Source organism: Mastacembelus armatus, chromosome 21 (genome assembly GCF_900324485.2).
Source record: "Mastacembelus armatus chromosome 21, fMasArm1.2, whole genome shotgun sequence".
Lineage (NCBI taxonomy): Eukaryota > Metazoa > Chordata > Actinopteri > Synbranchiformes > Mastacembelidae > Mastacembelus > Mastacembelus armatus.
The window spans coordinates 22,579,366-22,603,291 of record NC_046653.1 but is presented as its reverse complement, the minus strand read 5'-3'; the positions used below and the strand labels follow the sequence as shown (position 1 = coordinate 22,603,291).

Genomic DNA, 23,926 nt, shown 5'->3' with positions numbered 1-23,926 from the left:
TGATCTGTGCTGAACAGTTACACTGGTGGTTTTGGTCAATTTTAGCTCTTTTATGAGACAAGTTTTAACATACAAAACCAGGTGTACATGGCTTGTTGACCTGATGCTGCTTCATGCTGGACATGTCATGCTTGGCTCAAAGTGTGAGGCCCAGTTCAGACAGAGAAGCTTAGGCCATAGTGAAGACGCAGACGTAGAGAAGGGGAAGAGAACAAACAAACAAATTAAAGAAAGCACATTTTGATCCAGCCTCAAGATACTAACAATTTTACACATGGCAAACATCCACTAGAATTATTAGTCGATTAATCTTTTTCGATTGATGATTTGATTATTTAGCTCATTGTCTTTTATCATGGCTTCTCTGTGTGAATGGGCTCTTGGTGTGTGCTTCGTCTCTCTAAAGATTAGAGATTAGACAGCTTTGTCTAGGAATTTATTGATTTTGCTTTCTATTTCATGCATAATAAAAAGTGTGAAGATATAAATGGCTGCTACAGACACTGCACAGCAGTTTGGCATCTGTTTTTGTGAATTGCATAATTAAACTTGTTTGTAAACAAGATAGCTCCCACACATCTTGTAACTGCTGACAGCAGGAATGACAGATTCATGACTTCTCATATAATTTTTATGGTAAGAGGCATCACTAAATTTAAATACTAAGCAGGATTGAGGTTAAGATGTTTTCATGTGGCTGCAACACCAGTGTCACCTGCTGCCAGTCAGTTTGTCACGACAGATAATGGTTTTTAGAGAAAGTGCACCAAATCATTTTCAGTTTCAAGTACGTGGATATTTCTGAAAGTGTCCTCACAACAGATGTGTTTTTGAAATGAGATCTCCCTGAGGACAGAATAAGAAGTCTTGCCCTAAAACAGCAACACTGAATCCCAACCCAGCACTTGGCTCACAACTGCTCAACCTGCTGTATTAATAAGTACTATTTGAGGGATATAAGTCAACCGGCAACCGACCGGTTAAATTCAGCTGCTCCTGGACTTGCATTTTAGGAGCTTTGGTGAAATTCCCCACTACAATTTATGTGCAACTGATCCTCAGAGAGAAAACCCTTTTAAAAGTTAGATTAGGTCGCTGTTATCGCACGACTAAACTGCTCTAAGTTAAAATCACATCATTACTAGTATTAACTATTTTTGTCTTTTAACATGTAACCTGCACTGAGTAATAAAACCTCCACCGTCAAGTATTTCTTACATAATCCAAGTAAACGTCATAAATTAAAATGGGGTTTTGGGAAACACATCATCACCAACCAATGAAAATAAATGTAAGTACAGACACCTTGATGAAATATGCTCCAGAGATGTCCACACATCACCGAACCCCGAACCCCCCCTTTTCTCACACAAACACACACATGCACACCAAAGTCTAAGAGGCAAGAAATCTGACCACAATAAATGCGCAACACAACCAAACCAACAACAGTTCGGGACTTAACAGAAAGACTTTATAGAAATCACAGTATTGTGCCAGTTATCACATGATGAGCTTTGGACCACTTTGTTCTGTAAGGTACTGTTGGCTATGCAGGTTTATTTGTGCTGGTGTGTGTTTACAACACACAAACCTACAGCCTGCACCAACACTGCTTTGTGGTAGAAGTTATGAGGAAGCCCAGCAAGTCTTATTCACAGTTTATGCTTAGTAGCAAAGGCCACCGGGCAGATGGGATCTGGGGTCTTGTTCTAGCAGACATTTAGACTGAAAATGGCACAGGTTCAAAAAAAAAGAAAACCTTTCTAGGTATGTCAGGATGTGTGGTTATCTGGCACGAGTGAGAAGCTGAAGTACCATCTGGTTTGAGTAATACATCCATGAGGTTTAAGACTTGTCTGAATCCAAACACTGCATTAAAAAAGTGTTAACAACTGTGAAAAACTGGAATATATACAAATGAGTTTCCATCTAAACGCAAATTTCGATCAAATATCTGAAAAAGAAAATGTGAACTAAAGTGTGCGTTGATCCATTATCACTATGTGAACATTTGGAGAAGTTCATTTTCCAGTCAGGTGCCATTAAACTATTGTAGAAGAGGAGCAACAACATGACCTAACCACAACTGCACCAGTCAAACCTCAGAGAGAAATCTGTAGAAAACATGGTGGAAATATGATTGTTTCGTTTGCTTCATGTGTTAATGCCAATTTCCGCTCAGTGTGTTAAAATATGAAAACAAACACTGGTCTCCTCTAACTCCTATATTATATTAATAATGAACACTTGAGACTGGAAAAGGATAATCTGCATGAAATTATCACATTTTCATTTTCAGCACTAAATTAACCCAACATTCAAAACATTTGTGTTTTTGAAACAACCCCTAACTTCACAAGGTCACATCTGAACACTAGTTACTGTAGTAATTATTTCCAATTGCCACATACACTTCAGTTAAATCCACTCCATTCATTAAGACTGAGGACTTTTCAGGTCCACAATAGGTGTGTACGAGCGATCAGAGATAAAACATCTTTAGAGGTGCACTTAGGAAGAGGATACCCTGAGCTTTGTGTCTGCTGTGGGTACTGAACATCATGTTGGCTAACCAGATCATCAGAGCGAGGCAAACTGTTGGGACAGCAGGCTCTGGGTGACGCTGGGCTGAGTACTTGTACTGGCACTGCTGGTGGTACTGGATGCAGGACTTGGAGAAACAAAGAGGCTGGAAACTGAACCAACTTCCTTGTCTGAACCATCGTCATTATCATCATTGTCGTCGTCATCATCATGACAGGACCTATGCTGATGGTTGACCACCAGCCTGGGAAACAAGAGATTGATCCAGTTAATTTACTGTGTAGCATGCAACTTAACTAAAGTACATTAATGTTAACACCTGTAGCACATTTTAACTTATAACCTGAGCTGTAACATAAAATGGTCTCTGTGCCTTTTACAGGGTAATTTAACAAGCACCAAAGTGAAAATGTGACAATGTAAAAGTCTTCACATTTACATAAAAAGAACTTATATGCCTCATATCTTAGTCGCAGGTGTTTATACAACATAACTTGGTTATTGTACATCAAACCTCTGTCACTATCCCCACATTTTGTCTGTATCTCCACTACGGCAATAAAACTGTATCAGTATTTGTACTGGCCAATATTCATTCAACTGTGTTCTCTGCATCACTTAGCGATAATAAATAGTAATGGCACATTCCTGATACTGGTGTTTTATTTTGTATATGTGAGTGTGTGTGTACCTGGAATTAGATGGACTGATGAGGTCTATTTTGTGGGGTTCAAATCTGGAACTGTGGCTACACTTGGACCACTAGACAGATGCAACCACAGAGGCAAACAGAATAGTTCAACATGATTCAGATTTTAAACTAACTTCTGATGAGATACACCATCACATTCACAATTTATTCGAAACACATTCATTTCATCCTTTGCCCGTTCCTTACTATGTGAGCAGGATCACTGGTTCCCAGATGGATTCCATCCTGGCAGAGAGACCTCAGCAGACTGATGCCTGCACACAGGATCCACAAAATCTTAGTTAAAATCCAGTGATTTCTCTGCTCTTTTCACAGCAGCTTCAGTCTTTACAGAGCAGATATCGCTCTATTAATAAACTGAGATGAGGAGCCCTTATGTTGCTTCTCCCATTATCAGATCTAGATTAATCTCGTCCTCTGCTCTGTGAGCGATCAGCTCCTGGTGTCTGCTCTTTTTACAGGTTCTATTAGGTAGCTTGATTAAGAGAAAATCCACGAGCTCCTGTGGGAAGTCATGTGGTGGTTTAGTTTTACCAGTAGAGTCTTTGTCAGATGCTGGTTCAAGTTAAAAAAAAAAACAAACAAACAAAAAAAAAAAACATGTTCTTTCTCATTAGATCCAGTAATAATCTAATGCTGTTCCTTATGTTTAATATAATGTAGTCTAATTAAAAACTCTTTTACTTATTAACAATTAGGAGAGACAGAAGGCAAAACCAGTCAGAAATGCAAGATAAGCTGAAGCTAATGTGTGACAAACTGTGAAGAACGATAATAGTATGATAACCTCTAACACCTGGTGCTAAAGTGACATGACACATAGTAACTGATTGGTTCAAATTCTGTCGAAAATTTGTCTTTATCAGAAACTGAACAATCTCGGTCTCCTTACGGTTGCTGCAAGTCCCTAAATGAACACACTGAGGGCAAAGATATAATTTCTTGAGAAAATGGGGTTCATTTATAAAACACACACACCCTTTGTCCTATTGTTCCAGTATTTCTGCTCCCACTGGTCCAGCAGGATGTTGAGGTATCTCAGACTCTCGAAGAAGCGAAGGTAGCGGGATGATGATGGCGATGGGAAAATTCGCTCAAACTCTCCTCGACGATTCATCTCATCTTCACTCTCTGCTAACGCGCGAACGTCCTCCGGAGTCAAGACTTCCAGCACCGTAGAGAGGAAATCCTGATGGCGACGGAAGGAAAGACACAAGGTCATAATTGCCATTTTTGCTTTGTTCACCTCTAATAAGTCCAAAACCATACTTCATATGATCACCTCAGCATCTACACCATCAGTGATAACGTGGTTGTGCACAAAGCAGTGCCGCAAATAACGTGCTGTGGCTTTTTCTGAGAATTTCTATCTTGTGCATTTTATTTTATAGCAAACTGATGTTTAAAAAGTTCAATGAAAACATTTTGAAAACTTTCAACATACAGTATATTGCCTCATTATTATTTCAGTTTCCTTGGTCCAGCTTGTTTCATTTACCTGGTCGGCATAACGCTGTGTCGGGTAAAAGGCCTGTTTCACTTTCTCATCAGCAGACAGATCTAGTTTGGTCCTCTCCCGGTTCCCTCCACACACACTATATATATATACACAGACACAGACACACAGTAGTATTTACTCAGCTATAAGATAGTTTGTTTGATCATTTCAGGCTGTGACCCCTGTGTAGTACATGTGATGCCAGCTTCAGCCTCTGAGGTGTAGCACCTCCTCCTTACCTGCTGGTGGAGCTGGTGGCAGAGCTGCAGGCTGCGACCACATCTTCCCTTTGAGGAATACGAAAGCCGGCCAGGTTCAGGAGGTCTCTGATCATCTGGCCTTTGATGGAAGCATCCAGCGCTGTGTTGGAATGGAGGCTGGACCAGAGACCCAACAGTTACAGATGTAGGTTGAAAATCTGTATGTGTTTTTGTGCGTGTATGTGTGTTACCTTGGTGAAATGTTAACCTCCAGGATCCAAGGTTTGAGGTTCTCGTCCAGCATGATGTCGAAGCCGAACAGCTCGTGGCAGCTGTAAGGTGACCGGACGTGCATCTTCATCAGGTTGTTGACGTATGGGTCTGAACTGATAACACAAAGGCAGAAAAAACATTTATCACAGATAGAATAAGTTCACTGGTCAAAAAGGAGTGACTCTCACCAAAGAAGTACTATACAGCAACTCTTCTATTGCATTATTCCCACAACACTTCAAAAATCAATTTTATTACATTTAGTTAAATGATAAATAAACAATGAAAGAAATATATAATTTGCTTGTCATGTAAACACTACAACGTTTTCAAGAAAACAACCAAACCTTCATCCTAACAGATTATGACAAATAATAATAATTTAAAAAACTATGAGAATAAATTAACACCCTGCAGTTGTGGTCTATCGGCTACGATCCCTGCAAACGGTGGATGAATAAATCCCTGCAACTCACGCAATGACTGTTTTGATGATGATGTCTTTAATCTTCTCCCATATCAGTGTGGTGTTGATCCCCTTGGAACCAAGATACTGCCATAAAGCCTTCAAAGCCCTGAAAATACCACAACACATTCTGTCAGTCAGACTTCATACATACATATATGTGCTGTAGATAAAAGCTCCACTCAGACACTTCCGTCCTGTCACTGTTTTCTCTCTTACCATTTGTGTCCCTGGCAGGCTTTGTCATCGCTGTTAGTCTGGTATTCAGAGTTCTTCTTGTTAACACTGTAGTTGGTCAGGTGCATGAACTTGTTACTTAGAGTCTTAATGGAAGACGAATACCTAGAGGGAAAAACACAGAGGCATTAGCTAAACATAGATTGGACTGTTGAGTTGTCTCTTCAGTGAAAACTGACTTGCAGCTGGCGAATCGAACCAGGCCATCAGAGAAGATGTAAATTCTGAGCGGGTCGTAGGATGTCACGTAGACATAGATCCGCAGGTCAAACTTGTTACCGCTGATGAGGTAAGGCTTGTGAAGATACCTGTAAAACCCAAACAGAATACAAGTGTTTTATAACAATAACTAATAAGTAATGTGATGTCCTGGATAATGGTTTCTGGGCTCCTGAAGTCTACTCACTTCTGCACCAGCAGCGGTCTCTTACGAGGCATCTGGCCCCATTTGTGGATGACTTGGATACCTATTCCTCTGGCTGACGCTGGCTGTTGAGGAAAAACGATGATGTAAAACAACAACAACAAAAACGAGTACAATAACTGATTAAAAAAAATAATAATTTGGTAGTAGAACATACAGGTTTGATAATCCATTTCTGCCTGGAGCCACCGTCCTCCCAGGCCTTGCGGAGCAGCTTGATGTCCTGAGGGAGGACAAAGGTCCGAGGGAAAAAGTTGAACTCTTGTTTCCCAAAGCGAAGCTGCATTTTGGACAAGTTTCTCCACAGCCGGTCCTTCCTGCCAATCTGAAATGTTCCTGGGAAATGGTTCAACTAAGACAAAATGGACAAAAGCACAACTGAGTGAAGTGTAATTCTGGACAGACGATGTAAAAGATCATTTGACCTTTCTTAAAGTTAAGGCTTTGCTCTCTTAAATCACTAGTTGTGATAATTAGGATGTATAGATTTTTACCTTCTGGTGCACTCCAAGGGCCTTAAAGCCAGGAGACTTCATGTGGTGTCCCCAGCAGCCCAACCAGTCATGGCTTTCTACACAACAAATAGACCAATGGATTTTGATCATGCAGGCCAATCATCACAGTTAATTCCGAGTGTTGATTGTGCGCGTCACAGTATTGAGCCATGCAAACTAGAAAATATTAAGTGCCAAAAATGTTTTTTGTCCAAAAGGATGTTTATATTTTGCAACAACATATGCAAACATCTGTCATGTAAAACTACAAGTCACTGGGATAGACACTGTTCTGTCAACATAAAAAAATTCAAAATACAGTGCTGAGATCCAACAGCTGTGATATTCAGCTGTGCACACTCACACATACACAAACAAACATCAGTGTTGCTCTCCCACTAATGCAACCTCCCACCCACCGAAAAAAACAAAAGCACAAAGCAGGCGCATCGTATATACATTTTACTTACACCAAGTCATCACCATAAAATTCTGTGACTTGGGATCTGGTCAAAGAAAGACCAAGTCCTCACAACATGTGGGTGTAAGCAGGTTTCAGTTCCCACACTTAGTAATACCAGGTGCCAACAGACACACACTGACACTGACACAGACACAGACAGACTTACTCTTGGTGACCCTGAAGTGTGACCTGGCGATGGTGTATTTGACAACATTAGGAGTGACGGTGCTCATCTTCCATTTTAACAGTCGTCTTTGCTCTGCAGGCAGCAGTTCCACTGCAGAGCACACAGCACAAAAGTATTTATTTTCTTGCTGTTTTTAATACAAATACTAATCACAGACTGTTGTTCACTGTACTGTAACAACTAGTGCAAAGACGATTAATAAAAGATACCTACTTTTACTACATCAAAAAGGAATCAGCATTGTCCAACAAGTATTTTCATCAAACAACCGCTTAGTTCATCACAGTCACTCAAGCCCCAGTATCATCTTTGTGCCATTTGAGAAAACTAGCTGGGCAAGACTTGTATCAGTATACAGAATAATATGTATATATCTAGAGATGCTGGTAATTTTGGCTGAATAACCACTGGTAACAGTCAGTCTTTCATTCATTCATCAAATCTGATCTTATCTTCTAATATGCTATGTAAAACAGTATAGCATGGTGATAGGGGTTTAGAGGCTGATTAGAAATGGGTGCCATCCATGCCTACGGTGTTTGATACAATAAACATATGTCACCTGACCTTTCTCATTAGCTGTACTGAAGTAGAGTGTTGGTGAGAAAAGGGGGAACAGACTGGGAACCAGTGCTGGTCGCTCTTCTCGATGGTCTTCTGCCCCCAGTAACATGGGCTCCTCAATACTGGGACAAAGACAGAGTGGGAGACAAAAAGAAACAAATTCAAGACTAGATATCCACATTTTTCAAAACAACATTGTATTAAAATCAAAACCAGTTAGTACTGTCTCACCCCATTTTCATTAATGTCAGTCAGCATCAACTGAGACACAAAAAGGCTCAAAAAGCTCAAAGAACTTAATATACTTAAAGGCATCCAAAATCTGTAGACAGGCATTTCTGTAACAGTTTCTTTCTTTATGTTACAGATGTATAAAGTGAATATAAAATGACTTTCGTTTCATGGTAAAGACTTTCTGGTTGCTCCCCTTTCAGCACCACATCTCAGCTTAGTGTGTCTAAATAAGCAAAATGAAGCCTCACAGCAGGATTAGAATGTAATGAAGCTTGAGTTATGTTCACATCTATACATCACAGGTAGATTGTGACACCAAACTGAAACAAACACACCGATGACGGTCTGAAGAGGAGATCATAAACTGCTGTATTTCATGTCAAGTCTGTAGCTCAAATACTGGCAGCAACATTTTGAACATAACACCATTAATAAAATAATCTAAATACTCACATGACATATGGGAACAAAAGAGAGAAGGATGGATCAACAAACCTCTTGCAGATCTTTTCTCTTAAAAAATCCAACAAAAGGTATACAATGGCATTACAGCTAGACCAATTTTACCACTATACTATGTATAAAGGAGCTACAGCTTTTAGGAAGGGGTGGAGGGGATGTATGTAAATGAGCAAATCAGGTGATTGGGATTTAAAAAGAAAGTCAACAACAGTGCTCCCTATCTAGTCTGTTTTAGCAAAGAATCAGCACTGAGTCTTTTGTAGGGAGTTCTACTGTTGAGGCCATGACAGAGGAGAACAATGCAGCAGACCTTTCCACCATGCTCTGCTGCTTTCAGCCCCTTGTAACAATGCAGCAACAGAGAATGAAATTGGAAGAGAAGAATCCACAGGAATGGACAGACGTATGTTTTATGCTATTTTTGTAGAATTATAAACCAGGTTTTTGTGACAGGTGGATGCAAACTTAAGAAACACAAATACACAAACTCAGCAGGTGAAGGTTTATGTTACTGTGAGCCAAGAGTGTGGTTATAATGTGTCCCTCACCCAGAAAGAAGAGCGAGCGAGGCTGAGGACCGGGTGCCAGTAATGGATGAACTGTCTGAATCATCTGAACAACAGAAGAAAACTAAACTTAGCAGATAACATCATCGACAGAGAAAATTATTTAGCTCATTAGGTCCATACACTAAGTCTGAGTTATATTTTCTCACCATCATCACTACAGTCATTTTCCAGCTCATCAGGCAGCTCCTCCTCCACCCCATCCACTTGCATAACACACTCTGGACTAGAAACAAGTAATACAAGGTACAGTATTCAGGATGAGAGTGAAAAAGAGGGAAACAGAAATGCAGTATTTGGTTGAGAAGCAATCGGCCATTACTCACCCAGACAGGTGAGCCTCTACAACCAGACACTCCTCAGTTGATGAAGGAGATGAAGAGGAAGGGGAGGGAGATGATGATGACATGGAGGCAGGCTCTCCTTCCTTGGTTAGGTGAATAGTGGAGATCTGAGTGGTCACACAGCCCACCAGAGTCCCTGCCATACATACAAACAGTTTGGTTCTTGATTACCAAGTTACAGATTAACCTTTTTCTTGTCCATCAGTTTCTTCAGACAGCTACAGAACATGGTTTACCTGGGATCACATCAGGCAGGGTGGGCTGCTGCTCCTGAGTGGCACTGACACTGGCACTGTGCACAGTTGTCATGGGGCCGTTTGGAGAGTGTGTGGCTGCTGGAGGACTGGTTCTTCTGCATGTGGACAGGGTGCTTCCTAGAGGACACACAATCTCTGGAGCCTGCTTTGTTACACTGAGCGGTTTTGCTGATTGGGGCTTGGTGTTTGTAGTTGATCCCAAAACAGCTGGCGGACCACCTATTACTATTAAGTGATTGTTTGAAGTAGTTATTGCTGTGCAGCTGCCTTGTGTGTGACTGCATTTTGTTTCTGATTTGGCTGAATGACTCCTCCTTGCAATTGTTGCTCTTGTGCTTCTTTCTACTTTTGTGCAATCAAGGCCAGAAGCATCTTTTCCCAATGCTGCCCCCTGATGTTCACAAAGAGTAAGGCACTGAGGAGGCACTGATGGCAAAATGGAACAGTCTGCAGCTTTAACCTAGAAAAACAAAACCAGGAAAGGTCGGATGTGGAGGAGGAAGCTATAAGTGGACTTACATAAAGCTGTACAACAACTCCAACATGATCATTAACAACAGGAACTGCTATTGCCACACAAAACTGCACAATTCTAAGGTACTGACTATAAAATGAAATCTGAATTCATCTTCAAGGGTGTGTGTAACAATAAATAGTTTCATCTATGATTTCCTGAGTAAAATGTCTCCATGTGAGCAAAAGAAATGTTACACAATCCTGATACAGACATTTAAAAAGCAAAGAGATAACTAAACTTGTCATTCTCTGTGGTGGACAAACTGATGGAATACTGATTCTAAATTACTTCAAATCTCATTTGTATTTGATATAACTAACCATTAATTTTTTGGAAAATATTCCACATAAGTCAGCTCAGTACTCACCATCAACTTGTCATTGTGCTTCAAAGTGGGCTGTCCTTCTTGATGACATGCTGACAAAAGAGGCTCCGATCCCAGCGGGGCATCACCTACTGCAGCATGATGTCTGCTCACTGCTAAACCATTTGTAAGTTGAGAGTTTTGGATCAACATGCATTTCTGCAGCTCAGTGGTAAACTTTGCCTGGCATTCTTTGTGAGCAACAAAGGAAGGAACACTGGACTCTGGATTCAGTCCATTTGCCAATACTGGTTGGTTTGGGATTTTAATCCCATTACACTGCTGTGGTGCAGTTAGAGATCCATTTGGTACACTGCTGAATTGGCTCAGTGGGTTGGTTTCATTTCCATCCCCTTTCTCCCACACTGAATGCCCACATGGGGCCACTGGTGCAGGTGAAGCAACATTAGAAGAGCAGGATTTGGCTTGGACCTTTTGCCTGGATAGCTCTAGGGAAGTCTGACTAAAAGGCACTTTAGTGTCAGGAACTGTCTTGGCATTAGTATGGGCAGACCTTGTAGTGGCAGCATGATCTGCATCAGTACAAGCCTGAAGCTTCGTCCCACCCCATGGGGAGGACTGGTTAGTGGGCATGGCACCACCCAACAAAGGTGTTTCAAATATTTCTCAAGGGTTTAGTACAGGGGGGAAAGGTCTTACTTGGAGACAGATAGGTGAGAGAGGAGTAAACAGTCAACACAATACCAAATTAGCCTGAGGCACAGGAAGGATCTTTTCCCTAAAAGAGCCCCTGTTCCTCCTGGTTGAACTCTACCTAGTGAGTGGTTCTTCAGTAGAAATGACGTGTAAATTATCAGCAACAGCTGAAAGGAATTGAGCTTTTCTGCTGATCACTATAAACTGACTACAAGCTCTCGATAAATCCTGATAAACAGTAGTCATAACTGGTGCCACAGATGCAGTGACAGCAGTACAACACTTGGGCCTGTATAGCAGCTCAGCAGGACACGGTTATTGTTAGGTACTGATACAAGGTTTTACCCCTCCTGTGGGACTCGAGCAGGCAGGCACATCTGTTTTTTGTTTGTTTGTTTTTGTTGTTAGTTTTTTCCTGAGGCAAATTCACTTCAGCGGTCTGATATAAGGCTGAGGCTGAGTCAAGGAATCCTGATGTTGCTGGTTGATGCAGACTGAACCCGAAACTGTTTCTTCTCAACTATTATGAGGATGAATTGTGAGCCTCAGGCTGTAAAACACCACATACTTGGCTCACACTGGGGTACCAGGCCTCGGGCAAAACAGCCATATCCAATATCAGTACACATATCATCCTCAGCTGCTTCCCAGGAGGCTGCAAAGTGCCGGCTTTCCCCTCTGAAACCACACAAAAGGAGAGCTAGAGTCATTCTCAGAGACTCCAGACGGACAAATCATCAGACCAGTAAATGGAGGTCTCTTTAAATCCAGTGCAGTCACTGCTGTAGCTGATCGAAATAATCAATATAAAGACAGTTCTAGCTTAGACATTTTAATTTCCAAGCACATTTTCGTTAATCTACACAAAAAAATATTATTATCAAATCTAGACACCCTGTGTACATCATGTTTACCAGTAAAGCTGGATACTGGACCAGTTCCTGCTAAACTGGTTTCACGTGTGACCAAACGCCGGTTCAGGCTCAACGTTAGCTTAATGGTAACGTTAGCTAACCAAAGCATGTTGTTGTTACCGCTGAAAAACAAAAACGACGTTGGCTCATACAAAGCTGACTCTCACACCGACGTATTAACGAAACCAACACAATCATCGACAGGACGTGACAACTAACTAGTTAGCGGTTACCAGGCTCTAGATTTAGCTTCTGTTTAGCGTCGCACTGTCTGAATAGCATTAGCTTAGCAACCACGACCAACACAACACAGACTGTCCCGGAGCGAGTGAATACCGCCCGGTAGGGTTGACAAAAATAACAAACCCATGGTATCAGTTTAAAAATAAAATAAATAACAACAGCATCTACCTTGTCTCCTGTAACATCCCTAACATGTTGTTTGTTGGTTTGGAGAGCGGCAACACACGAGTTTCTTACATTGCAGTAACTAGCCGAGTAGTCCGAGTGATACACCATCCCGGAAGATCGTCTATTGAAGCCAATGTTCCGCCGCACTTTTTGGTTAGCGTCTGGATGAGAGCGCCTCCTAGTGGTCGCCAGCAGTCACAGCACCAGTTCTTATTTTAAATTTTTTATTTTGTTAGATTAATTTATATTTATATTATTATTTACATTTATATTTATTATATATTATTTTATATTTTCCTGTGATTTTTATCAACTTTTTTCTGTCAGTGATAGAAAGTAACTTGTGTACCATACTTAAGTACAGTGTTGAGGTAAATATACTTTATAATTAGAATAAATCCAGACTTCTACTTCACTACATTGATTTAAAATTTTTGGTTTCTGATTACTTTCTGTTTTGTTTTTTATAAAAATGCATAAATATAAAATACAACACATTTTAAAGATAAAACAAGTGGTTCCCGGCCTTTTTGTCTTGTAAAGAATCAATGTTGTGTCTCCTTGTCACATTTCAAAAGAGTTGTTAGCTGTTCTGGGGGGGTCTTCACTTTATAGTCTCTCGCACATACAGACATCTCTAAAATACTCGGCCAAAAGACAGCTGCTAATAGCACAATCCATCACAACATGAGGTTGCACAGGAGTTTGCAGGTACATTATGGCAGGAGCCCTTATTTTACATGTACTTTGATTTAAATACGATACATAAAGAGACACGTGAAATCTGCTGTCCAGCTTTCATATAAATCACCTGTAACATGATTCATAATTCATTGTTTGAGCTCACTGGGAAAACAGAAACTAATAATGGATTTAATAGATAATAATAGATTTCTTGTAATTTTAATGTTACTGGCTCTCCTTTCAGTCAGTCAGTCTTCTCAGTGTTTCCCTCCTTCAGTGCCAAGTTTGAACGGCAAAGAAAACAGGGATGTTCAGTTGGTCCCCTGCCTTTGTTTTCTAGCTGAAGACCCAACTGATTTGTACATCACACATTTCATCACTAGAGGGCTCACCTGAGAGACCTAAAGTTTCTAATCCTGAAGCTCCTGTCATTCCTCTCCTGCCTCCTTACGCTCTTTTGACTCCCTTTCCTCACCTCCTTATGTTGCACATCTCTTTCTTCGCTCCATATTTTCTCCCTCCTTGTCTTTCCTCTTTTTCTTACTCCTTTATTTTCATGTCCTTTTCTCTCTCCTTCTCTGCTTGTCTTTCATCCCCTTCCTCCTCTTCATTTTTCCTTTCCAACCCTCCTGCCTTTTTTCACTTGCTCAGTTTTGTATTATTTCTTCTCCCTGGCTTTACTTTTGTTCCTGTAGTCCTTGTCCTTTCCTAGTTTCCTTTTTACGTCCTTTGTTTGTGTCTGTCCTCCCTCATTTCTCCCTTTCATTGTTTTCTTTACAGTCTTTCTTCCTCCTTTCTGCTTTTTATTTCTTGCCCTGCTTCCTCTCCTCCTTCCTCCTTCCCATCCATCTCCTCTCCTCTTTTTCTTACTTATTTGCAGGTTCCTGTCTTTATCTTTATGTTTCACATTTCCTCTATCCCTTTCTCTTTAGACCCTCCATCTCTTCTCCTTTCACCTCTTTTCATTTCATCCAACTTTTCTGTCCTTTCCTCTCTTTTCCCCCCATTCCTCAACTCCTTCCATCCTTTATCTCCTTTACTTTTCCTTTGTTTATTTTTTCCTCTCCTCCTTCCTTTTTCCTTCCTCACACAAGTCATCTTCCTCACCCATCCTTTCACTCCTCCTCTACAGACTCTTATCTCTTCATATCCTCCCTTCTTTCCCTCTGGCAAGTCAGAGCTTGCAGAAGCAGAATAGAGAAACAGAGAGAGAGAGAGAGAGTCAAATAAAGAGCCCAGGAGAGAGCGAGCAGACTGAAACTGAGTAGTGAGCAGGTTGGGCAGCAGGAGCGCTTCTCTCTTCAGAGCTTCGGATGATCCAGTGACACCGAGAGTCTGGAGTCTGCTCGACAAGCTGGTTGTTCTCAAAGAAAGAAAAACAAGAAAGTGGGTCTGACCTCTGAGAGCTGAGTCTTGTTCATCGGGTCAAGTCTTTCTCCAGGATGATCCATCATCTCCCGAAAAGAAAGACTCAAGCTGCTCCAGTTTGACTGAACAAATCATCCCCCTGAAAGAGGAAGAAAGAAGAAGAAGAGGAGGGGCAGGAAATGTCAGTCTATCTGCAAAAGAAAAGATCAAGCTAAACAGTCTAAACTGATGCCTTTGTAAACTACTCAGGACATTGTTCCCTCTGAAATCCAGAAGAAAAGAGGAATAAAGAAGAAAAACTGAAGCAAGAATTGAAGCTCAACCAAAAGAAGATGCTGGTGTCGGTTGCATCCACTTAGATGCGAAGAAAAGAAGAAATAAAAGAAAACTTAAAAACAAAGAAAGAAAGAGTTACAGGGTCTGCTACTGTTTCAAATCCTAAAAAGTAGATTAACACTAATCCTATAAATGAACAAAATGTTGAGTGAACTTTGCTCTCTCCAGGTGAATAAGGAAGAAAAAGAAATGACTAAGCAGTAAGAAAAAGGGGAACATCAAGGATTTTTGAAAACAGGGAATAAAACTCTGAGAGAGACTCACATAGCAGCAACAGAGCAGGAGACATTCAAGGACTCACCAAAAATGTCAAAGGACACCACAGCAATGCAGAAGTGAAGACTCAAAAAACAGAAAGAAGAAAAGACAAATATCTGGAAAAAAGCAGGACAAGGAGGATTAAAGACAGAAAAAATCTAAAAACGAAGAAGAGGAGGAGGAACAGCTAAGAGTGGACAAAGGACAAATCAAAAGAACACACAAGGAGAAATAATTACATCTGGAAATTCCAGCAAAGAGAAAGAAGTTCAAGTGGAACAAGCAGAAGCAGGAGGTGACAATGTGGCTTTTGCTGCTTCTCGCAGCTCCTCTCTCCATCCTCACCCTCCACAGCGCCGTGGTGGCCCCGGCAAGCGGCCTGGCCTCGGGCCGCCTGGAGCGGTGGGTCCGGTCAGGCCTCCAGTCGCTGCAGCGGGACCAGCTGGACCACTGCCTCCGCATGTCCTCCCTCTCTGAGGCCGAGTGCAGGCGGCTCGCCCACCTGCCGCTGTCTGCGGTGGCTGTCTATGCGTCGGAGCCGTGCTCGGCTGCAGGTAGGGGCCAAAGGTCACGCAGCGCTGTGCTACTTTAACATTTCACATCCTGTTGAAAAGTTGCAGACATTTATTGGGCTTGAGGTAGAAAACAACTACCAATAGCTGATGATGTAATGATGTGTTTGGATGTGCTAAGCTTCAGTATAAGACAATGGAAATGTGATGATATGTCCACAATATGATGAAATCAACAAGAGGCAACACGAACTACTGCTTTAAAAAAAGTCAATCAATCAAACGCTCCTTAAATTACAAGAGAAAATTTGCTGTTAAAACTTACATGAAAGTATTTATTTATCTGAAATCTGGAAAAACATGAACAAATACTTAAAATGGGCTCTAAAGCTCTAAATATACCTGTAAGCCTCCTCTAAAACATCTAATAAAAACCTTAGTAATAAATTCTCTGATTATCTTTTATTTCCTTCTGGCACATTAAACATTTTAACACAGTTGCTCCTACATCATTTTACCTTAGAATGAATGTATTGAATGTAGCAACGTCAGCACAAGGCTGGTTGTTTCTTATATATTAGCTCCTCTTTTAAACATTTAAAACCTTTTAATGTTCCATTAATAATTCTTCCAAAACCATCCAGGTAGCACAGACAAAGTTGTGGCCATCCTGCCGGACTCCTCTGGGGGGATGGCGAGCTCCAAACCGCGGGGAGGTTTTGGTGTCAGCCAGGTGGTGAATGCAGGGGAGGGTCCCCACAGACACCAGCAGCCTTTTCCCAGCTCTACAGCCCATGATGCTGTGCTGGTGCTGGATCCGAGCCCCGTGGAGAACTTTGGACACCCTGTGGTCCTCTTCTATGTGGATGTGAATGTGACAAAGAAGAGATGCTCCTACCTGGATGGCATTTACCTGGGTGAGTCAGCTGGCACTGAGAGCTCCGTTTACAGCTCGTTGTCTGACACACTGAGCAGTAACACCTGGTGTGCCTCTGCCTGTGGGTTTCTGCTCTTGTATCTTCATGATGACCAACTTGAGTTTTAGGCTTTTGTGCTTTTGTGCTTCTCTGAAATTCTAAGCAGAAAGATATGTTAGCAGCTGGATTAAGGAATATACAGCTGAACATACTGTAAGTGACTATTTTGTGACATTAGAGGCAAAGTGTAAGGATTTGGTCATATTTGTGAAATGGTTGACAAAGAATCAGCATTTCTAAAACAGCTCTGGGTGGTGGTGGCAAAGAGCGGCTTAGGCCTACTGCAGCTTAAAGGGCAAAAGGGAGAGTAAAGTGCTTTCAAAGTACTTTATTCATGTAGAAGTGGTCTGAAGGGACAGAAAGGGAATGTATTCTCTAATGGTTCTCACAAGTCCTGTAAAAGAAACATGTGTGAAAGTGCAAGTTGCTGACCTCCTGCTGTGTGAGGGGTTAGGGCCAGATGTTGAGGTGAATTTGGCTGCGTATCACACGAACACACACCTGTCAATTATTCATAAACACACTGGGCCCCCTGCTGGGTCCTGTAGATGGATGTGGATCAGCGTCTTTTAGAGCCAAACTTTCTTTAGACCTCATTTAACTTGAAGAGGATGGAGGGAGGAGGAACAGGGAGGAGATGTTCTATTTGTCAGCTTGTTTGGGTCTCTAGGATAACATGAGAATTTCTGAGCCATTACGGTGAATTTAGTGTTTTATTTTACTCAGCATTGTCAGTTTTTGCCTTATCAGAAATCATTTTTATGCTGCTCTGTTTTCTGTTACATAATATCTAATAACCAATATGTGATGAGAAAAGTTGTCAGGTGATCTTCATCTTGCAAAAATGTTTTTCAGGCAGATGTTGCAAGGTGGTGGGAATAAAGCAATGTTAGGAGACTCATAGACAAATGTGTACCAATGCATTCACATCTTCTTTCCCACAGCTGGAAACTGACACCAAACCTTCATCACTTTCTTACACAAGCTTCCATCTTTGTGTCTTCAGGTGATGAGTGTTTGACTCTGGCTTTGAAGGGTCGCTGTCAGAACCAGCTAAAGCGTCGGCAGGCCGGGCCAGAGAGGCTTATTGCTAATGGACATGGTCGGGTGGCAGGTGGGGCCCTGCGCAGCGGTACAGTTACCTCTAGTGGTAGCAGCCGCGTAGTGGAGCGGGCCATTGGAGGGCTCTGTGAGGTCCATTTCCTCCCACTGGTAGTCGGAGTCGGAGACAGCAACCGAACACAGAGACTCAGATGTGTAGGTAGGTCTTAAATTCCTTGGTCTGTATTCAGAAGCTTTTGCCATGATGTGCTCCATGAATGTACTTTAGCCAGTCTCTCCAGTGGCCACTCACAGTACTGCATGCAAAAGCCTCCCTGAAACCCAGATAGTATTGTCTCCATAGTGCAGGAGTGGGCAGCCCATGCTCCTTAAGAGCCACCGTCCCTGGCCTACCCACTTCTGATTACCTGGACCACACTCATCTGAGGTTCCTGCCAGCTCCTGATTGACTGAACACACCTGCTGTAATTGTGTTGCTGGAGGAAAAGTCCAAGGATCGCCACAGTCCACACTCCATGTCTGAGTCCTACAGGCTGAGTGACATGCTGTTTCACTTTCCTAGCAGGTGGCTTTATGAGCAAAGTGTTGAACTGTTCTCACGTTCTGCCAAGACCACCCACACCTGGAGCCTCTGCCAGCAACCTGGGCCAACTCCTGGGAAAATGTTATCTTTACAAACAAACAACCGTCAGGATAAAACCACAAAGCCACTTCTGGCATACACATACAGTATTTGTAGATTAAGTATTCCTTAATTGCTGATTGTGACCCACTGTGTGATATTTTTCTTTTTCCGTCTGAAATCTTCTGTGCCCCTGCTTCAACAAGACCATGCAGAGTTTGCAAGGTGCCCTCAGCTGCTGCCAACAGCCTCTCCCAGTTTGCCCGTTTCCAGCTGTGAGCTGAACAAAAATACCAGACGCTGCCACCAGCAGCCGCTGGCCACTCATCTCTCCTGCCGACTCTACCAAACCTGTGACCACGCTGTGCTCATCTCAGGTAGGACAGTTTCTCAGGCTGCCCCCTAAGTGAATTATTCTCCCCTGGATTTCACACCCTGTTTTTCTGTAGCATATCTCTAATGCTCCCAAGATGAGTGTCACTGCAACATATATGGTCCCTCAGTTTGGGGAATTTGTTGTGTATTCAATATATATTGACAAATATAATGTGTGTGTCTGTGTGTGTGTGCAGGCGGCTGGCAGCAGCAGATGACGTATCAGCGTCATGTTGTTAATCTGCAGAGGTTTTACAAAATGCTCCTGAGCAATGGTTTCCATAAAGATCACATCAAGACCTTCTTTGCCAGCAGTGGACAGCTTCCTGGTAGGACGGCACTGATCTATTAACTATTCTCATCTCAGTGTCTAAATTATGGCTGTATCCAAAATCACCACCAGTTTACTATGCACTACATCTAGCTGCTGTCATTTTATTCAGATCTTTGAATTCTGAAAGTGGAGACGGTAAATATACAGTAAAACAGTGGAATGACTAAAACACGTCTCTCCACCTGCTCCCCCAGAGGACATAGACGGTGTGTACTCTGCAACAGAGAAAGCAGTGATCCGTAACCACGTGTCGTACGTGTGCAGGAAGCAGCACTGCGCCGACACTCTTGTTCTCTACCTGAACTCGCCAACACGCAATGACGGCACCATGCTGCTGTGGGACGCCAACCTCAATGGCATTGTAAGAGACACACACACACACATAGTGATCAGACACTGTCTGAAACTCATCGTAGTCAACTTTTGTCTGTTTATAATAAAGAAACATTAAAGCATAAGTGCCTCTGACACTGTCTCCTCCTGGTCCGTCTCTCCAGGCCGATCTGAAGGAGCGATACTCGGTCAACGAGCTGCTGGCCGACCTTGCAGGCTGCAGGGCGACTCGTGTGTTGCTGTTTGTGGATCAGAGCTACAGTGGCGTTCTGTCAAAAAGGCTGCGAGGGTCCCAGAAACACTTCAATGTGGTTCTGATCCAGAGCCAAACAAGGCAGACCCACAACCACCAGAACCAGAGGCAGAACCTGGGCTGGGAGGACAGCAGCTGGTCCCGCATCAGCTCTGCCACCTGCCTCCTGGACCACCTGGGGAAGGTAATTTATAACATTTAAGTTTTTATTCTTTTTATTCTTCGTAATATCATTCTAATCTCCTCTTACAACCAATGATGCTAAAAGGGTCCAGGGATGTCCCGCCTCCTGGAGCCATGGGCTGGCCTTTTAAACGTGACATTGGCAGGCGCCCCCTGCAATGCAACGCCACCTCTGACTGATGGCGAGATGCGGAGAGAGTACCAGGGCTGTCAGAACCTGCCGACCGCACTCTGGCACCAGAAACACAGGAGGACCAACTGAGAGAGAGACACTGAGAGTGAATGGGACAGAGTGAACAAATGACTGAATGGGAAAGAGATTAATTATGGACACACACACACACGTGCACACACACACACACACACACTCAAACATACACATTTGCATTACAAACACACATTTACTTTCCATGTGTGTTAAATTAGGACTTTAGTGTCAGTGTGCTTGATGTGTGTGTTTTCTGTCTTGACGCTGAACTCGGCCTGTGAGCGAAGCGGTGACAGCTCATCCCAACCGGAGTGTCCTGAGCAGTGTGTTGACAGCGTGTGAGTGTGTGTGTTTGTGAGTTCGACAAGAGGACAACTTTTCTCCAAGACCTTGGCTAGCCCAATGCTCAGGTCAGTGTTGTGTGTTTGTGCACAAGCTACATCTCCTGAGCACTTTAATATCTCAGAGCCAGTCATGACTTTACATCTTTATCTTTACAACAGTTATATTTCTTCCTTCTTCTGTCCCTCTTCTATTCATTTTGTCCTTTACTTCTTCTCTACCAGGCTACATCCTTCTTTCCTTTCATATCTCCTTTTTCTCCACCCTCCATCTTTTTTCCCTTCTGTTTTTTGTTTCTCTTCCAGCATGTCATACACCTCTCAGCTTATCTCACAGGACTGCAATAATCAACTCCTCTGCTTGTTTATCCCAATCCGCCCTATTGTCCTTCCTGTTCTTCTGCCTCTCTTCCTATTTCTGTCTGTGCTTGAACAGTTTAGTGCCGAACTGACAAAACACTGAAACATAAAGTGAGTTTCCATCCACATTATGTGCATTTTGAATTTGATCATAAGAACAGGAATAAAAACAATGCAGATTTAAACAGTTTTCAGATTTTAATGGAAATCTGAACTATTTTATCAAACTAATATTTCCATAATGAACTTGAAGTACTCATTTGTTTTGGACATTAGCAAGACACACAGAACCCTAAACCCAAACTGCTGTTTGCTTTTACAACTACTTTGTCAGATGTTCTTCCAGTTTTTGAAATTCTCTAATTTTATTATCGTCAACAACACCAACTGTACGTTAGTCCATCTGTCCATACACATGGGTTTCCACCCCCTGCCCAATTATTCCTGATGAAGCTGTAAATATTTAGACTTCCCAAAACATGTGGTTTGAAATGTGGTTTTCTTAGTGAGCCACACTACAGGTACTTAGTAGAATAAATGTATTGTTGGTCCTTTAAATGGGATTTATTGCAAGAAAAGTGTCAAATATCACAAACCCTGTCCTTTAAAACAACAATGATTTAAAATAATCAACAGTGGACTCCTGTGTCAAAATATGTTCTACTCCAAAAATAAAGTAAATATTCTGTATGTTATTGTATTGGTTTGAAAAAATAACCAATATGATGTTTTTTGGACAGCACAGTCTCTACTGAGCAAGAATTAACCATCATTTTTAATATTACAATGTGCTGTTGAGTGACCACAGTAGGTTTTAAGTTGACAAGTTAATTAAGTGATTAACTGATTATTTAGTAGAGAACAGAAAAGTGAGAACAGAAAACTGGTCCTGGCTGCCCTCAGACAGTTGGTTATTCCCAGATCTAAAAAAAAAAAATAGAGGTAACAGAATGATGGCCAACTACACAAAATAAGACCCGGGTGTTAAAAATCTGAATTTTATATTGAAGCACAGTAATGTGTGAAGTCAGGTTTATTTTTAACATATGGAGGAAAAGACAGAGACACACACAGAGACAGCCAGGAAACGAGAGACAGACAGAGTGGTGTGCAGTGATCATGATTAAGATATGAAGCACTGAGACTGCCCTCACTGCTACACAGACTGGCTATGGCATTTTAATAAGGGCACAACTTGCAGCTTGTATGCGTGTGTGTGCTGCATCACACAGACAGAGGCATCACATGAAACATGCACTCGTTCGAGTATTAACTCATCCCTACACTGACAACATACGTGTCCTCCACTGTTGGTTCCTTCTTGTGATTTCTCTGTGTACGTTGCCTCCTCTCTTTTCCTGATCCATAGTGAACACCACAGTCCAATGTGCATCCCCTTCCCTCCCTGCTGTGTTTTGTGCTGATGTTTGCTGTTGTACTGATTCTACATTAGAGAGTTGGTTATTCATGAGATGGAAGTTGACAGAAAGAACAACTCTCCAAATGGGTGGGACATTTTGGACCACAACTGTGTCCAACAAATTGACGTGTGCATATTCACAGTTTGTGTAATGATCTGTACAGAATATGAGATGTAATTTAGTCGAAATGTTTTTAGTTGCATGCAGCAGATCACAAAATGTAGTCAATAAAGTACTTTTAGAAACAGGGAAGTACATATGATTCATTGGTCTGATTTTCACATGTAACCTGACTATGGCCATAAAAATATTGATAATGATGACAGACTGAAGACTGCAGCCTTTATATTAATTTGACAGAACTGAATTCACACCAGAGTCAGACTATTGTCTCAACATTCACAGAAAGCTAATCTAAACCCAAAGCATTAAAAACATAAAGAGTAAAAAACTTGCCTGCATGAAGGGGCTTGTAGTAATTGTAGGTGTTGATGGAGTGTCTTAAAAAGCCTGACGTCTTGTTTGTTGTTTGGTCAGAGGCTTTTATTGCTAATGAGACACAGTTCTCATTGAAATACTTGCTTAATCTGTCATTCTGCTTCTGGCCCTCAGGCTGCTGAGATAGTTTTACTTAGTAACCTTTGACACAGGCACTTTCAGCCCATCCAGGATGTTTTGACTAAAACAACCTCAGTAACATAATCGCCAGCAGATTATCAGGCCACTGCTCCAGAAGAGCTGCCACCTTCACGTTTAATCACTTCCTTCCATTGTCCATTAAAGCATTGCTAGACTACCATGCTACTGTAGTCTGCAGCTTCAGCATTAGCTGTAACTACCTATAGGGAAGGAAAGTAACTGCAGCAGCAGCAGTTTAAACATGCAGATGCTGACATGTTGAGGCTCACACCTAAAATCAATGAAAGTAATAGCTGCACCGCCTAAAGTAAAGTGTCAGTCACATTAATGGATAAATGTAATTGACAAGAGACTGGTTTAACCTGGTTTCAGGTGCTTCACATCAGTAATGGTGGGAGTCTTTCACCTTCTCGTCTGATAATTGAACATTTCTGCAAAATTTCTTCTGTTATTGTGTGAATTAATTGGGATAAAGCCACTGCCTTGGTTCAGGAAGGACAATAAACCTGCTGAGTGTTAAATATTATTGTTTTTTGATATTTTAGTATTTTTTTTATTAATTAAACTAATGTATTACTTTTAAAAATAATGCATCATTAATTTTGATGGGAAGTTGTGCCTTGGCAGGGGATCACGTGCAGTAGTGACAGATATGGACGGTTACTGTATGTTACTGTTGATAAATAGAAATGATGTCAACAGTCTCAGTGCGGGTGAGAAGTGAGAAGGTGGGTCACACATAATGTCTTGTGACACCAGAGCTACTTTAAGAACAAAGTTGAGCTGTCTAAAATCCTCCTGCAGACTTTGACCAACTTTACTATGAATTAATAAAACCACAAGTCTGTTACCGTCTGTGCTGCCAGACG

General features: G+C 41.8%; 2 protein-coding genes across 4 annotated transcripts; one reads left to right on the top strand and one right to left on the bottom strand.

Annotated features, from left to right (window-relative positions):
* Positions 1-1,154: 1,154 nt before the first annotated feature.
* ttll4 (tubulin tyrosine ligase-like family, member 4) lies at positions 1,155-12,909 on the bottom strand. Of its 3 annotated transcripts, XM_026295609.1 has the most exons (22): positions 12,792-12,909; positions 10,813-12,144; positions 9,908-10,388; positions 9,654-9,807; positions 9,477-9,553; positions 9,310-9,373; positions 8,753-8,812; positions 8,069-8,187; positions 7,481-7,591; positions 6,852-6,928; positions 6,515-6,709; positions 6,340-6,422; positions 6,113-6,241; positions 5,916-6,038; positions 5,707-5,805; positions 5,209-5,343; positions 4,997-5,134; positions 4,758-4,854; positions 4,238-4,448; positions 3,446-3,513; positions 3,239-3,309; positions 1,155-2,791 (listed from the first exon to the last, which is right to left on the bottom strand). In XM_026295609.1, the coding sequence occupies exons 2-22, from the start codon at positions 11,401-11,403 to the stop codon at positions 2,584-2,586; spliced, it is 3,291 nt and encodes a 1,096-aa protein (XP_026151394.1). In that variant the 5' UTR covers positions 11,404-12,144; positions 12,792-12,909; the 3' UTR covers positions 1,155-2,583. The 3 variants fall into 3 exon arrangements, with proteins under 3 accessions (XP_026151394.1, XP_026151395.1, XP_026151396.1); XM_026295610.1 differs by lacking the exon at positions 8,753-8,812; XM_026295611.1 differs by lacking the exon at positions 3,239-3,309 and having other exon boundaries at positions 2,621-2,791.
* Positions 12,910-14,670: 1,761 nt separating this feature from the next.
* Positions 14,671-22,665, top strand: LOC113122950 (uncharacterized). The gene is made up of 8 exons (XM_026294636.2): positions 14,671-15,991; positions 16,594-16,866; positions 17,933-18,187; positions 18,817-18,987; positions 19,183-19,314; positions 19,514-19,680; positions 19,817-20,089; positions 20,174-22,665. Exons 1-8 carry the CDS (start codon positions 15,739-15,741, stop codon positions 20,348-20,350), a joined length of 1,701 nt encoding a protein of 566 aa, XP_026150421.1. The 5' UTR covers positions 14,671-15,738; the 3' UTR covers positions 20,351-22,665.
* Positions 22,666-23,926: the final 1,261 nt, after the last annotated feature.

What these genes read in the sequence shown, in the direction of transcription:
- ttll4 (XM_026295609.1), bottom strand. Translation starts at nt 11,403, where the DNA reads ATGCCCACTAACCAGTCCTCCCCATGGGGTGGGACGAAGCTTCAGGCT. An exon ending in CCTGCCTGATGTGATCCCAG is followed by an intron (nt 9,808 to 9,907) that starts GTAAACCATGTT and finishes TATGTATGGCAG; the next exon opens with GGACTCTGGTGGGCTGTGTG. An exon ending in GTTCGATTCGCCAGCTGCAA is followed by an intron (nt 6,039 to 6,112) that starts GTCAGTTTTCAC and finishes TTTTCCCTCTAG; the next exon opens with GTATTCGTCTTCCATTAAGA.
- LOC113122950 (XM_026294636.2), top strand. Translation starts at nt 15,739, where the DNA reads ATGTGGCTTTTGCTGCTTCTCGCAGCTCCTCTCTCCATCCTCACCCTC. An exon ending in GGAGCCGTGCTCGGCTGCAG is followed by an intron (nt 15,992 to 16,593) that starts GTAGGGGCCAAA and finishes AAAACCATCCAG; the next exon opens with GTAGCACAGACAAAGTTGTG. An exon ending in ACGCCAACCTCAATGGCATT is followed by an intron (nt 19,681 to 19,816) that starts GTAAGAGACACA and finishes CCGTCTCTCCAG; the next exon opens with GCCGATCTGAAGGAGCGATA.